The sequence below is a fragment of the Diachasmimorpha longicaudata genome, chromosome 1 (genome assembly GCF_034640455.1).
Source record: "Diachasmimorpha longicaudata isolate KC_UGA_2023 chromosome 1, iyDiaLong2, whole genome shotgun sequence".
Taxonomy (NCBI): Eukaryota; Metazoa; Arthropoda; class Insecta; order Hymenoptera; family Braconidae; genus Diachasmimorpha; species Diachasmimorpha longicaudata.
The window spans coordinates 1,251,265-1,265,718 of record NC_087225.1 but is presented as its reverse complement, the minus strand read 5'-3'; the positions used below and the strand labels follow the sequence as shown (position 1 = coordinate 1,265,718).

The window sequence follows — 14,454 nt, the reverse complement described above, 5'->3', positions numbered from 1 at the left end:
AAGGCACAATGAAATAAACTGATCTAGACAGGAAATTTTAAAGGATTTCTATCAATTTTTCATTCAAAATCAAATAAAAAATGATAGACCTTCAAATTTTATAGCACTGGTTCCTAAATTTCAAGCCACATATCATTAATTATGCAATGTACTACAAAATTTATGGTATTGATAGGAACTTTTATATGCGAGGAAAATACATTCCAGTATACTAGCATTTTGCACCTCGATCCTAGTCCTCATAGAAAGAAAAATTCTTTAAAAATTACGTGCCTCTTTCGTAATCTGCCAGTCAAAAGAGTATTCAGTAAAAATTACGAAATAGTTACACATTTTTTATTTGATTGTTCCATACTTTTTCCGAAACGTTTTGGACTTTTTCCTGAAAGTTCACCGGAAAAATGCGTAACTGTTCCATAATTTTTACTGAATATTACTTTAACTGGCTGATTACGGAATAGGCACGTAATTGTTAAAGAATTTTTCTCGCCGAGCCCGACACAATAATTTTTCAGGAATTTTTCTCGTCGTCAAGGTACCCCATCATGCCCTAGCCTCCCCTAATTTTAATAACAATTCTCGCATCATAATAGCACATTTAATTAAGAAGAATTTAACCGAAATAATATGATACGTAGCGATTAATTTTCATGAGAAAGGAAAACACTCTTCATTATAAAAATATTCAACGCGAAAATTTCCAACAAATTAATCAGAAAAATCTTGTTGGGAAACACCCATACTGAGGATATTATGCATTAACCCGCAAAGATCAATTCCCACTCATTCGCTGTGCGACTTAGGATCGATATTTACTAGACTAGGAAGTTATAGTGTTACGAAAAGAGCATCACGAGTTGGCCTTTTACATTGGGTATAAAATTACATTATCGCGGCGGGACTTTTTCTCGATTACCTCGAGTATCCAGAGCCTCATTACCCTGGACCCAAAGAGGTCTCAAAGGACTCGCCCCAGAGTAGCTTCGTTACTTGTGTCCTTGGACATTTGTTCTATAACTACTCTGTATTCTACTTCAGCTCCGACTTATTCAGAAGAAAACGTTTCGCGAAAAGAACCGCGGAGAGAAATTCTGTTTCGTTGGTTGCCAGCATATTTAAGGAAAATTCGCCTGGTGAATACAAAAAACTTCGGTATCTAATAATTAAAGTGGGGAGAGAATCCAAAAGTAAGAAAACAGACGAATTAAAGAAATTTAAAACATTAATTTCATTCTGAGAGACTCTAGGGAAATTATTTATTTTTTGATCCAATTAATTATAAATAGAAAAGACTGGGTCGCAATGTAAAGGCATAGAAACGTGATAGAATAATAATAGACAAGCTTATAGCATAACCAGGAGGATATGAAAAAATTCTGTTGTCATATTTCAAAATGAGAAAAATGCTTTTTTCTCAATTCGATTCATTGTATCAACTGAGTTGTAATAAAGTGGCCGAAATAGACCATCACAATTTTCGCGAAAAATTTCGAGACGCGAAGTACTCCTGAAATGTTAGTTTTACGCACAACATGATGAAAATTGTATTTTATCGATATTTCTATATAATTTCTCGATTAAAACGAAGAAGTAACAAAGAAAAATTAAGAAATTTTAACCGAAGAAATCTAAAGAGAATAATAAATTATGCAGAAAAATCTGATTCGATTAACTTTTTCCATTAAACTTGTCCCTACCGAGAATGTTAATAGAATCAGTCAAAGATGACAATAACTTGAAGAAAAATTCAATGAAATTTGCTGACGACGTCCTCAGGTTTTTCGATTAAACTTTTTCGTCCGCGTTTTGTTCAATTTTCATTAAATTTTTCCCGTGTACTAACCAGGTTCCATCGGGGGCTGGGGAATTTAATTCTTCTTATTAAATATACCAGAGTTTTTTTCCCTATTTACAGAGAAAAATTGTCTATTTTTTTGTTCTTGTACTTTAGGTCTTTTGTGGATGGTATAGACTCACGGTAGACAGAGTTGAGCCTTGAGACGCTGAAGAGTGTTGGGCACGGTCACTAAGTGTGTTGGTGATCACCAACAAAATACCCAAGAGATGAAGGCGCCATAGAAACATTTAAAAAAGCCTCTTACGGTGACTTAAAAAGGTAGCACACAGGTGAACAAAAAAACAAATTCTTAATACCTTTGCAATAAATACGATGTACGTTATTTTATTCAAAAACTGCGAATTATACTATGAAAAAAAAAAGATTCTTACTAAATATTTAGTTCTTTAAGAGAAATATTGATTTTTTGCCTAGAAAGTATTGCAATCGCTCAATCTCTGCAGAAAAAATTATCTGATTTTGCTTGGAAACGATGTAACATAGTCTGAAATGTAAAAATACAAAATTTGTCGCAAATGTCTGTTCCTGATCGCCTCTGACTCGGGATCATTTTTTAGTCCTAAAAGATATAAGTAGAAAAATTTCAACAATTCTGAAATTCTGTCAGATAGTAGGTACAAGTTGAGGCTAACTCTCGACCCAGGATTCAGCTTGATCGGTCAAGCCTTTTATAAGAAATTTTAATTTGTTTATAAATTAGTTTTTCGAAATATTGCTAGCTCTAAGAGACGGATTCAGTTTTTTTTTGTTCCTATTTTTTTCGTCATGATTGGATCTATCAGAATAAATAAAAAATTGGGAAGTAAACCCTGGACGACATCATAGTTATTCTCACTTTTCTGTTTTTGAAACAAAAATGTTGTTCGCCCTGTCTTTGGTGCAAAAATCGAGCTATTAACTTAAAACTCGAGATTTTTCTTTCATCACGATGACGACTGTGGCTAAAAGTGAGGTTAATTGAACGATTTGTTTTGGAGATGTACATTTTTTACTGTAAAATGATTATATCAAATATCTGGGAATTGACTGGATCGATTTCTTTTTTTTATCAGAAAATGTTTGGCTCGATGTCCGCTATCATAATGAATTGAATTAAATGGGGAGAAATGACACAAATAAACAATTAAAAATTGTTTAATTCATCAATTAGATATTTGTGCACATTCCCCCATTTAGATTTTTATACAGTCTTAATAGATATAAATTAATAGGAAAAACTATATCGTCCAAATCATTCGGAACCTCGCCATCAGTTTATTGATAGCACCGAAAATATTCGCATATGTATACAGTCGCATATTTCTATTTCCAAAAACCTTAACATTGTTGTCGTGTAAAATATTTACTGAACAATTTTTCCTTAAATTTTTACATTGAACTATTCAAAAAATTAACTGCCAGCTGTTCACTTTCTATTCAAAATTGTCCTCTTTTGAACCTCAGATCGAAATTTTTCAAATTTTGGTATCTTTAACGTATTTGAATGAATCGTGACGGTCGTAATTTTTCCAAAAATCAACTGCTCGACAATTTTTTAAACAAAAATTATTCGGGGTGGACACCATATCGTTGACGACAGCCAATAAAAAAAATCGGTTGACTTTTTGGTTTTCTAGTAATAATTACAAAAAGTTCATTAATTCGTGAGTTCTTGTCCCACCCCTCACACTCATGAGAAAACCTCAACCGCACTTGTTCTGTAATAAATAGTTCCTCCCCGATAAAAACGAAAAACAACGCCAGTGATTCTGCGAATCCACAACTCATCTCCATCATTTCCTGATGTTTACTGTTCCATATTTACCATAAAAGTGAGTACTCGTACTCGTGATCGTTGGTAGCAACGTTATAAAGCCGCACAATGTCTTGAGGTATGAAAACATTTTCTCTCACAGAAAGACGTGTTCTTGGTACTCAAGTGGAAAAAAGGATTGCATGGATTCATCCACATGACCTCGCCTGGGAGCGATGTCAATTTTCAAGTAGAATGCATTTTTACCAGCTCTTGGAGTAAACTCGGCTGCATGTATGATACCTTTTTTGGGAAACGACGTTCAAAGTCAACTCACTGGAGAGGTTTTTGGGTCATGGAAAGGTAAAGATAAAGAAAGGGGGCAAAAGCGGATATTTGTCAAGAAAATTCAACACATTTAGCTCCGTGAATTCTCTTGGTTTCATACCCAGTGACTCTGTGCATTTCACTTTTTTTATTTATGCGTTTAAATCTATTGATTTATTCTGCAACAAAAAAGCTCTTTTTCAAGCAAAAGTATAGATAAATCGTCTTCTTACTTCTTCAACATTCACTTGTCTTCAATAACCTTAAATATCCAATTTATATGAATGGAAAAACGAGTTAATTAAAAAAATAATCTTTATCTTTAAAGTTTCCAGAAAATAGGCAATTTGATAAAGGGGAAAATAGCTTTTACTTTGCAGTTCACTAATAAGTTTTTGACGATACCAAAGCACATGAGTGAATTTTTTTTAGATCTTATTATTTTATTGTGTTTTCCACGGAATTCATTACACTTTCCTGGAAGAATTTGAAGCTCATCGCCTGAGGGCCATCAGTCAAGTATTTACATATTATATTATATATACATGATAGATGATGTGAGTAAATACGAAACAAAAATGGTATTTAGTTTTACTGAGTTACGATACAGAACGTAACGATGGATTTTGCAAGATTGCTTGCGTGGAGAGATGGTACAATATGAAGGGATGAAATGATGTGAGAGTAGTTACTGAATTTTCCAACCCAGGTGGGAATTAACATTTGGGCCACCTCTGGGCCAGGCTTGGATGAAGACAAGTCAAGCCTGTTCTAGACTGGCGACTTAGCTTTGGCCTAGAGTAAACTCTACTGGGAGTGAAACATTGGGTCAAGCTTGACAAGTTCAGCTTGGTTCAAGGGTGCGACCTAACATAGGCCCACCGTTACACTGAGCAAAAAAAAAAAATTCTGCTAATTAAATATTCTTTTGACAAAAATTTACAACGAGTTGTCGATGAACAATTTTGGACAACTGCTTGTTCAGAACAAATATGATTAGCGAAATTATATTTTTTTCTTAGTGTATAGAATTGCTCAGAACCTGATTCAATTTTTTGATCATTTTTTAGTCCATCATCAGGTCAGTTTGAAGCGACTTTCATCTGAACCTGAGCTGGATTTCCACTAAGGTGGTCGTCACAGAGTTTGACCTCCGCTTCTTTCCCACCTAATAAGCTTCGATGAACTTCCGCTTTCATGACTCGAGCCATTAATTTTTCTTTATTTACGGCCTTCGACGTTCCCCTTTCGGGCTCTCTTCGGCACTCAATTCACCCCTATGGATGCGGCTGTGGTTTTGTACTGCACCGCATTCGTATTTAATACAATATAGGAATGGCATAGGAAACCACAGAAAACTCATGCCGGTGCAGGTGAGTATTTTACTGGCAACCTCACGCTTGTCGGAGTCATCCCTTGAAAAATTCGGTTCCACGGGGAATTCAATTCACAACATTTCGCACTCGAGACTTGTATGGCTGCGCTATTGATTGACTAGAGAAATTCTATGCTCCCATTGCGGTAGATTTGCAAATCGAAATGGAGAGTTTATCGTGCTGGGACGAACTGTCGACAGGTGACATTGACTAACAAAACTTGTTAGATATTGAAATGAAGAGTGCGAGTGAGTTATGAAGAATGACATTCAGATAGGACCTAACAATTGGGCCAAGCCTGGGCCAGGCGTGGGATATGCTGAGAGTGAAATGTTGGACCAAGCTTGGGAAGTTGAGTTTGGCTCATGGGTGAGGCCCAACATAGGCCCATCAGTATCAAACAGATCTGGTTCAAGTTAATCTAAACCGAAGCTGGGCGTCAACAAGACCTTGGAATTAAATAGATTGGAAATCAAAATTAACACATATTTATTTTATTTTCCATTAATAACATTGTTATAAAAATCTGCTATCAAACACTTAAACATAATATATAGAAAACTTCGTATTGCAGGCATTAAGTCATGCAGGTGATGTCTATTCAATTAATTAACTAGAAATTAACCAACCATTCACATAAGACAATTATTGATTTTGAAAGTAAAAATAAAAAATAATCGATTCCAATAAATTTTCCATAATTTTATGACTCCATTGGTATGACCATGAGCTGAAACCAGAGCCACTCCAGCAAGTTCCAAGCCTGGCAAAAAGCTTGAACCAGGCTCACTACCGGGCTCCGGGGTGGACCTACCGAATTAACGTTGGTCCTAGATTGGCATCGCGATCGCCTGGAGCCAAACCTATACTAGAAAATACCATGGTTGGCAGTTTAAAGTCAACCAAGCTTCGCCCTGTTGTCAATGTTTGGTAATTCCTACCGAGGTCACGACACTATCCTCTTTTGCATTGTCTAGTTTACTCTCTCCTACAATGTAAAAATAAGTTTTCCGTAGTGCAAAAGTATGTGTTTTTAATTTTGTCGTGGCTTTTCTCAGACAATTTAGTAGCGAAGTGGTAAAACGAGATGAGTTGACTCCCCTCTCAGTGCAGTTTCTGAGTACTAACTCTGAATCCAAGAGAGATAGACGAATTTTCCTAAGAACCTTTATTGTGGTCCTCAATTTACTCTATAAAACGTCCGTAACAGAAATTTTGCTATCTCCTCTAGATTTCGAGTTATTCAGCAATAATTAATCAACAGCCGAAAGTCACTTATCTCGTTCTACCACTTTCCTACTGAATTTGTTCGACACAATTATGAGCCATAATTTTCTTTACATTCCAGGCTGAGTCGAGGGGGGTGCTTTACCGCCACCCCGAACTCTAAAAGTTACAACCCCCCAAAGAGCTATCAATTGGGTTTCCCGTAACTTTGCATAGGTGACTGATTACCGTAGAGAACGTCCGCTAACACTTTTTTTCCATAGACGAAATTGAAGAATTACCCTACGAGGTGGCCAACTTCCGCGGCCAGTTTCCTCTCTTAAATCTACGCGTTATCAGCTGAAAAAAATTACGTGTCGTTCATCTTGGAGTCTTTATAAAGTAGTTGTCAGTAATATTGAGTCCACGTTAAACCCAGTAATTGAAGAGCCGTGTGGATGAAGCAGCAAATCATCTATAAAACTGTTCATTTATTGTGGAAATCGAAAGGAAATAGTTCTAGCAATCGATAACTGAATAATTAAAAACTCGATTTTCATCTCTATGGTATATATGTATATACTAATCCCAGAAAAACTCCAGGACGAAGTGCCATGTTGTTAGTATCAATTTCACATCGAAGTTGGCAACTTAAAATATATCTATAACCAGAATTTGTTCACAAATTTTTCCAACGTAAATAATTGGCGTTTTTTAATACTCCATCACAAATAAATAAGATGTATTGCTTATTGAAGGAAATAAAGAGAGGGATTAGACAGATTGGATAATAAAATGGCCGGTCCAGCAAAACATTTGATATTAATTTTCAAAAGACTGGGCGTAAAGGGCCATTTACGCAACACTCCCTGAAGTACAGAGAGAAATTTAAAGTAAGAACTGCCATGTTAGCCTTGCAGTTGTGGACCATACTTGGATTTAAAGACGTCCTAAAATAGTCTCCCCTTTATTTTATAGTATAATTTTTTTAAGTTTTTTTTTTACCTCAGTAAATTTTAATTTTGTACCTTTTCTAGAATCTTTTTCAAAATGTTCTATGAATAACCCAAATAATTACCAGAAGAGCAATAAAGTATTGAAATACTCAAATAACGTTTGTACTTATTCCCATAGCAAAAATAATTCTTCATCTTGTAGAAGATTCTATTTCCTCAATTTTGCATAGCTGATTTAAAAAAACGCTTTGCTCTGTGATTTGGCTATGCTACATAGTAGTAATGTTGATAGTATTTGTCTTCATTGATTTTAAACTAGTATCTGTGAGTGTTTATACTAAAATAACAAGTACGATGTTGAATCGCAAAAAAAAATCAATCGCATCTTCCCAAATTTAAACTGCTGCGTTGTTGAATTTTACTGTGTTACAGATGGAATTTTTAGATAAATAACGTATGATCTTCTAGCGCGATGTTCCAAAGTAATTTTTAATGTAGTATATTAATAATTAATAATTTTTAATGTATTAGTATGCATTTTATAAACTACTAAAAATGTCTTTTCATGTACTTCTCACACATTGTGTGGAACAATGGTGTTCGGTACTTACGGGAGAATCCCAAAACACTTTCCCGCAATCCTATCAAAATGGTTGCGAAGAGAGAAATCCAGTAGACATTACCCTGCCGTAAGGTACTCGTATTTTGCTTTGGTCGTTCGGGGGAAATTATTATAACGTATAGTAAAATTAGTCAACTGCTCAGCAAGAATTATCTGAACATTCGAAAAAATTGATTAACTGTCGAGCAATTTTTTTCAACCAATCAAGTAATTTTTCTTAACAGTACGACAATTTCACCGGAACGGCAAAAATACGAGGCGATTACCAGACGATACGGTAATTAATTACTTCGGAATTGGTTTCCTCGTGTACTATTGTCTTTCTCCTTTTCTTTGATTTTCTAAATATACTATACGCTAGCTAAATTGCACGGCCTAGATTACAAATTTGTCATTTTCGTGTCATGTAAAAATTATTGTTACAAAATAACTTAAAAAAATCATTTCTCACCTCAGATAGTTATCCAGTGTACCACTCTTCGCACAGTCCGAACGATAAGAATTTTGTTCGCCCCACTTGAACGATAAACTCAAAAGCTACCACGTGGTTTAATACGCGCGGTATTTCTCATGCACAGTAGTTCCAGGTTATTCGAACGTATACGGCTTTAACTGGCGTAAATTCTCTCTTGATGAGAGGCACACACTTTCACTGGGGCCGGCGAGACCCTGAGGGGTTTCACATGAAAAATTCAGATATCAAAAAAAGCGAATGACAAGCGCAAAGAAAAAAAAATTCCGTGAAACCTCACGGGAATGAGAGAACGAAATTCTGTAGATAAATTGCACAGCAGTATCACTACACTAAAGGGAAGTGTATAAATTCAAATGTCCTGTACGTTTGAATTTTTTTGTGATTTATGCTATCGGATATGACTCAACGAGACACAGAAAATCACAAGGATCGTCGCACGTGATTCACTAGTCACATCAAATGTGGGAGAAAAGGAAGGAACACTGATGTATTTTCGCGTTATTTCATTACGCGATTGCACTGAGGGCGGATGGACAGGCGCTTCATGGGATTTAATTCCTCGATTAAATTGTTAATTTAATTAAAAATTATAGGGTTAGTGTTTAGGGCTAGTGGAGGCGAATATTATTGTGTCAAGGGAAACCGAAAATTTTGTGATCGAGCATCTCAGGTTGAAGAGCTTGAGATATTTTATGTTGCGCTACGAAGACACTCTCGACGCCGCGATCCTCGGCCGACTGCCGGCGTTCGATTCAATTCGCGACTGCACCTCTCGCTGTACAGGGATTGGCAGAGGGGAGCACAGGACGCAGGATTCTCCCGGTGCCTTCACGAGATAGATACTAGTGATGCGTTAAGGGGAAATTTTTTTGGCGAAGTTTTAATTGAATTAGCAAGTTTAATGGTACGGTGTAATTCCGAAGTTCTTTCTGGAGTTATGAGGTGTATCTGGGATTATGTTGTTGGGTAATACGCTGAGTTTTCAATGAGCGCTGACCGAGATTTAGTATTTTTGGGGATGAACTTGAGGCTCGTGGGGTGTTGAAAATTTTTTTCAGAATTTGTTTGTAACTCTGGGGGTAGGAATGGCCGAGCTAAACTCCGAAGTCTAGCATTTCCTAGGATAGTTCTGGCTTCAAGTGACGGTAATGCCAATCTAGGACCAACGTTAATTCGGTAGGTTCCCCGAAGCCCGGTAGAGGGCCTGGTTCAAGCTTGTTGCCAGGCTCGGAACTTCCTAGAGTGGATTTGCCTTCAGCCAATGATCATACAATGGAGTCATAAAATTATGGAAAATTCATTGGAATAGATTATTTTCGGTTTTTACTTATCAACAATTGTCTCATGCTAATGGTTGATTAAATTCAATATTATTAATTAAACAGACATCACTTCTGTATGACATATTGTATGTAATACGAGGTATTTTATGTTTAAGTGTTTGATGGCAGATTTTTATAACATTGTGATAAATGGGAAATTGAATAAATATGTTAATGTTGATTTGCAGTTTATTCAGTTCCAGTTTTTCCAGTTTATTCTGAGTAACATGGATCGATTATTTCCCTAAATCGATTTAAAAACAATCGATTCCCCAATCTCGAACTCTGATAATTTCAGAATATCGCCTCTTTCCTTTCAGTAATATGGATCAATTATTCTCCTAAATTGATTAGAAAGCAATCGATTTTTCAATTTCGAAATTCGATATTTTGAGAATATCGAGTCTTTTTGAAATTCGATAATTTCAGGATACGGCATTTTCTCCTTTGCTAAACTAGAAATCAGTGTATACCAGGTTGACAAATGTCAAGTAGGTGTAGGCATATAATCTATCTGTTTCCGGTAGACATTGCATGGAAATCATTCGTAGTGCGTTTCTACTAATTAATCAATGCACATGATCCCCTTTGAATTGACGATGAGAGACTCGGTTCAACCGGAGCCCGTGGTATTCCACTGACAACGTCCGGCGTGGAATTTCTCCTCTCCCGGTTAAGTCCTCAATCCACTTATAATAAACACGTATCTCCCTAGAGACTGAATGGGAGGGAATCAGTGCACATTCGGGTATGTACAATCGAAGGACGAGAGAGCTAGATTACTGAAGTGCTTGATTAGCCATTCGTTTATTAAGTTAATTGGAATGAATGAATTGCAGCGGAGGAAATACGATCACAAATTTACTGGAGGAATCCTGTCATGAATCCATGTCCTCCGGGAATTCATGAGACGCAAAGTTACGGTCGAGGCAAAATTCCGTTGTTAGTATTGAAAATTGTATTGGAGAAAACGTGAATTTCTTTCGTATTTTTATGATGAAAAATTTTTAAATATTTTCTATCGGAAACACACTGTTCGAGTGTGCGCTAGCAATACGAATGGGATTTTCCGAACATGGAAGACGGGCGAGTGTTGGCCCATAGTTGGCTGAGTGTTGGCCCATTGTTGGCCGAGTGTTGGCCCGGCCTTTTCTCCTACCAGAGAAGGAAATGGCTATAATAATTCATATTCTAGTTGGAATTCAAGAATATTCAGTTTTCGGTAGAAGTCCGACCTCCAAATTTCCTAATTTTATTGAATTTTCAATCGAAAATAAATGATCACAAACGAAAATTACATTAATTTTCAATGGTTCTCTGAGTATTTCGACGTATTCACAATTTTTACGAAATCATTGAACATTATAACCGAATATAGAATTTTTGAAGGATTAGATTTCCGGAAGTTTCCGTGGAATTGAGATGTGATCATAGTTTTGCAGATATGACGTGGAAAATTCATCCAATAATGTCTAACAGTACAATAAAAATTTTGGCAGTCGGTGGAATATGATTTTTGACAGTACGGATAACGAATGTTGTTTGGAATATAGTTTTTCCGGCGTCAGAAAATAGGAGTTTGCGATTACAAATTAAAAAAAGGGAATAAAATGAACCAGAAGTTACAATAACTTGGAGGCGATGCGTAGAGAGTTGGAGATTCCAGAGAAATTTCTCATTTCGTTAACTAAACCCTCTTCCGGCTAGTCATTTCCAAGATATTCGTAAGGGAATGCTAATTAAAATTGCTGGTAGTCCTGGTGAATTTTGTAGAGCATCAGGTTAAATTTGCAAAGCGCGAAATTCTACCATTTTGCATGATAATATTCACTCCTCCTCGTTCCTATCCTCATAGCGGAATGGCCGCCCAACGAAGAATCACAAATTTTTCTCATGAGTTTTTGAATGCAAACGGGACGTGAAAATTGAGAATTATTTACTATTGGAAATAGATTAGCAAATTGAATCCATTTCAACTTCGGTCGTTGTCGTTATGAGCGAATTTTAGAAATGAGAAAATGGAATAATATACTATCGAAAAACAACAAATATTCCACATCTTTCAACAATTAATTGCCCTGAAATTTTTTGAAAAATGAATAGAACTAAAAAAGAGGGGTAAACCAACGTTTTGTATGACGAGAGAAAATAATTGAAGAGAGACCGAAGTTTTTGACGTGCATTGCAAAATGGGAAATTAAATAGCTTTTTTATTTCCATTAATTTTTTATTTATTTTCAGAGCAAACCACTACATTAAAGTTTTTCTTGGCGCATTTTTTGCAAAGATTTATCTTTTTTTTCAGCAGATTTTATAGATTTCATGGGTTCAGTTTTTTAAAAACGAATTCCGAATTCAAGTGAATAGAGTTGCGCTTCCATTTTATTCCTTTGAATGTTGATCATTGTTGTACACATCATTGTTGTCACATTATAAATTTGTCAGTTGATTCTGACGATTTTATAGTGCAACACCGTGATAATGTACACATGAGACTGTAGCTATGCGTGTATTTTCAGCATAGACGATTTATATAGTGCAACTACTGACAATATTTTAATTCATCCGCCCCTGCTCGAGATAATTCTCAAAAATTATTTAAAGATATTAAAGGGAATAGTTATATCGTGTATAGATACCCGATAGCGCTCGGCCTGAGTCGGTTACCGATGGACATTCAGAGTCAAAACTTTTTCGTAGTCGATGCCCTGCCGGCACCTTGATTTCCCGACGAGTACCCTAGGGATTTTTCCTCGCGTTTCATTGTCATCCGAGCCGAAGGCGATGCGTGAAAATCCCTAGGGCACTAGTCATGATTTTCACTTTTTCAAATTCGAAGAAGGTTCAACGCCAATCCTCGGCCGCGGAAACGTGAAAATCAGTACAGAAAACAAATTTTCAATAAAAATTGGACTTCCAAAGGGTCAAACGTAGGAAAAAGATTAGTTTTACCGCAAATATTAGACCCCCAGGTCTAATTCCCCCACAAATCTCAACCTAAAAAGTGATTGAATGTCATTTTATCTCACGTTTTGCTTTTTGGAGGTCCACTTTTCATGGAAAAGTTCTTCCCGCGTAGAGAACTACTTGACTATAAATGAAAACGAAACATGTATCACCTTTCATGTTCTATCCTGACGGGTCTGACAACATCATATCGAATGCTGAGCGTCCTTCTCTGAACTCTGGGCGTTGCACTTCTCTCCCGGAGTGTACGCGAACCCCGGGTATAAAGCGGCTCATATTTTTCCGACTTCGAAGCCCGGGATTTGAAACAATCACAACAGTTAACCATTTTATATCGTACCGTACTCAGTAACCAAAAGGAAAATAAATGATGTGAAGATGATTGACGACTTTCCGTCCGGTCTTTCCCCACTTTATTGTCCCCTTTAATCAGCCGGAAGTAGTAGCTAATGAAACTATGGTTACATAATTTCCCCGATGACTTGCCCGTTTGAAGCCCGTGATGAGACTGTTGAAAACGACTGGAACAACTTGCAAAGTACCACAGAAATGCCAATAGCGCATATGAACACACATGTCGTTTCTTCTCTTGCATCTCCCCCTTCCGGATCTCATTCGCCTGGATATGGTGCGAGTCGCCAATTTCTTATTCGTTTCCCCTACTCTTCCGACAGATTTCCAGACATTCAGATAAAGTCTGACGATTACTGTAAGACGTTCCTCTGTCTGTAAAGTTCCATTGATAATTTTTTGCTAGTGTGAAACTCTCTGATTTTTAGATTCTCGGTGACAGGGGAGTTTATGTTTTACTCTGATATATTCATAGAAAATATGTTGAACGGAATAAAATTGACAGTCAAATGTACTCGACAAGAGACGTCAAAATTACGTATCCAAACCTAATCTGGAAGCGAAGTAAAATTCACCAAAAGGTGTGAATCAGAGATGAAATTTCGCTCTTTCGTCTTGGAAACTTTACGCAGAGTTCCGTAAGAATGACTCATCTATCAAATGATTGAGAGGGGAAATGAATATTATGGTCTATTTTTTTTGGATGAAAATTAATGAGGGCCAGAAACATGAGGCTATAGAAATAATCAATAAAAATGTTTAACAATATGCGAAAACAAAAACACTGATCACCAGTTAAATTGAATACCTCATTTTAATTATATATTTTGACGTGGCGAGTCATAGCTTGTTGCTTATTTTTCGTAGACTAATATCATCCTCACTACGGTCAAATAAACTAAATAATTTTTTTTAAAACTCCCTCCACTTAGACGCCCCGACAATAAACGCCCCGACGATAAATCACGAGTCCCGTTCGTTTATGAAACTTTACCTATCTTGAGGCGTAAAATGCTCTGCACGTTCCCTAAAAAGTATTCAGTGTTCAGAAATTTTTCCTTCGCAATTTTCCAACCGATTAAAATGGAACCGATGACAAACGATCGTCGAGAGATTAGTTCTTCATCAATTTTTCTCCCGACGAATAACTACTTATTACATTAATTAATTAATTATCAATTAATTTAATGAGCAGTTACATAATTTGTAGTTAATTATTAATTGAATAAGTAGTTCTTCGTCGTGAGAAAAATACCATACCA

The 14,454-nt window shown here is 36.3% G+C and overlaps 1 protein-coding gene across 4 annotated transcripts in view; it reads right to left on the bottom strand.

Moving 5' to 3' along the window:
- The window catches only part of Kmr (kramer), a 278,588-nt gene that overhangs the window by 249,492 nt on the left and 14,642 nt on the right, over window positions 1-14,454 (bottom strand). The window contains exon 1 of one of the 4 annotated variants that reach the window (XM_064125071.1): window positions 12,994-13,197. The exons of 1 other annotated variant lie outside the window; for it this stretch is intronic. In XM_064125071.1, the coding sequence (XP_063981141.1) occupies window positions 12,994-13,169 (176 nt within the window). In that variant the 5' untranslated portion in view covers window positions 13,170-13,197. Of the gene's footprint in view, window positions 1-8,528; window positions 9,252-12,993; window positions 13,198-14,454 lie in introns of those variants that run through there. 2 more of the 4 variants (XM_064125078.1, XM_064125109.1) reach the window with 2 other exon arrangements.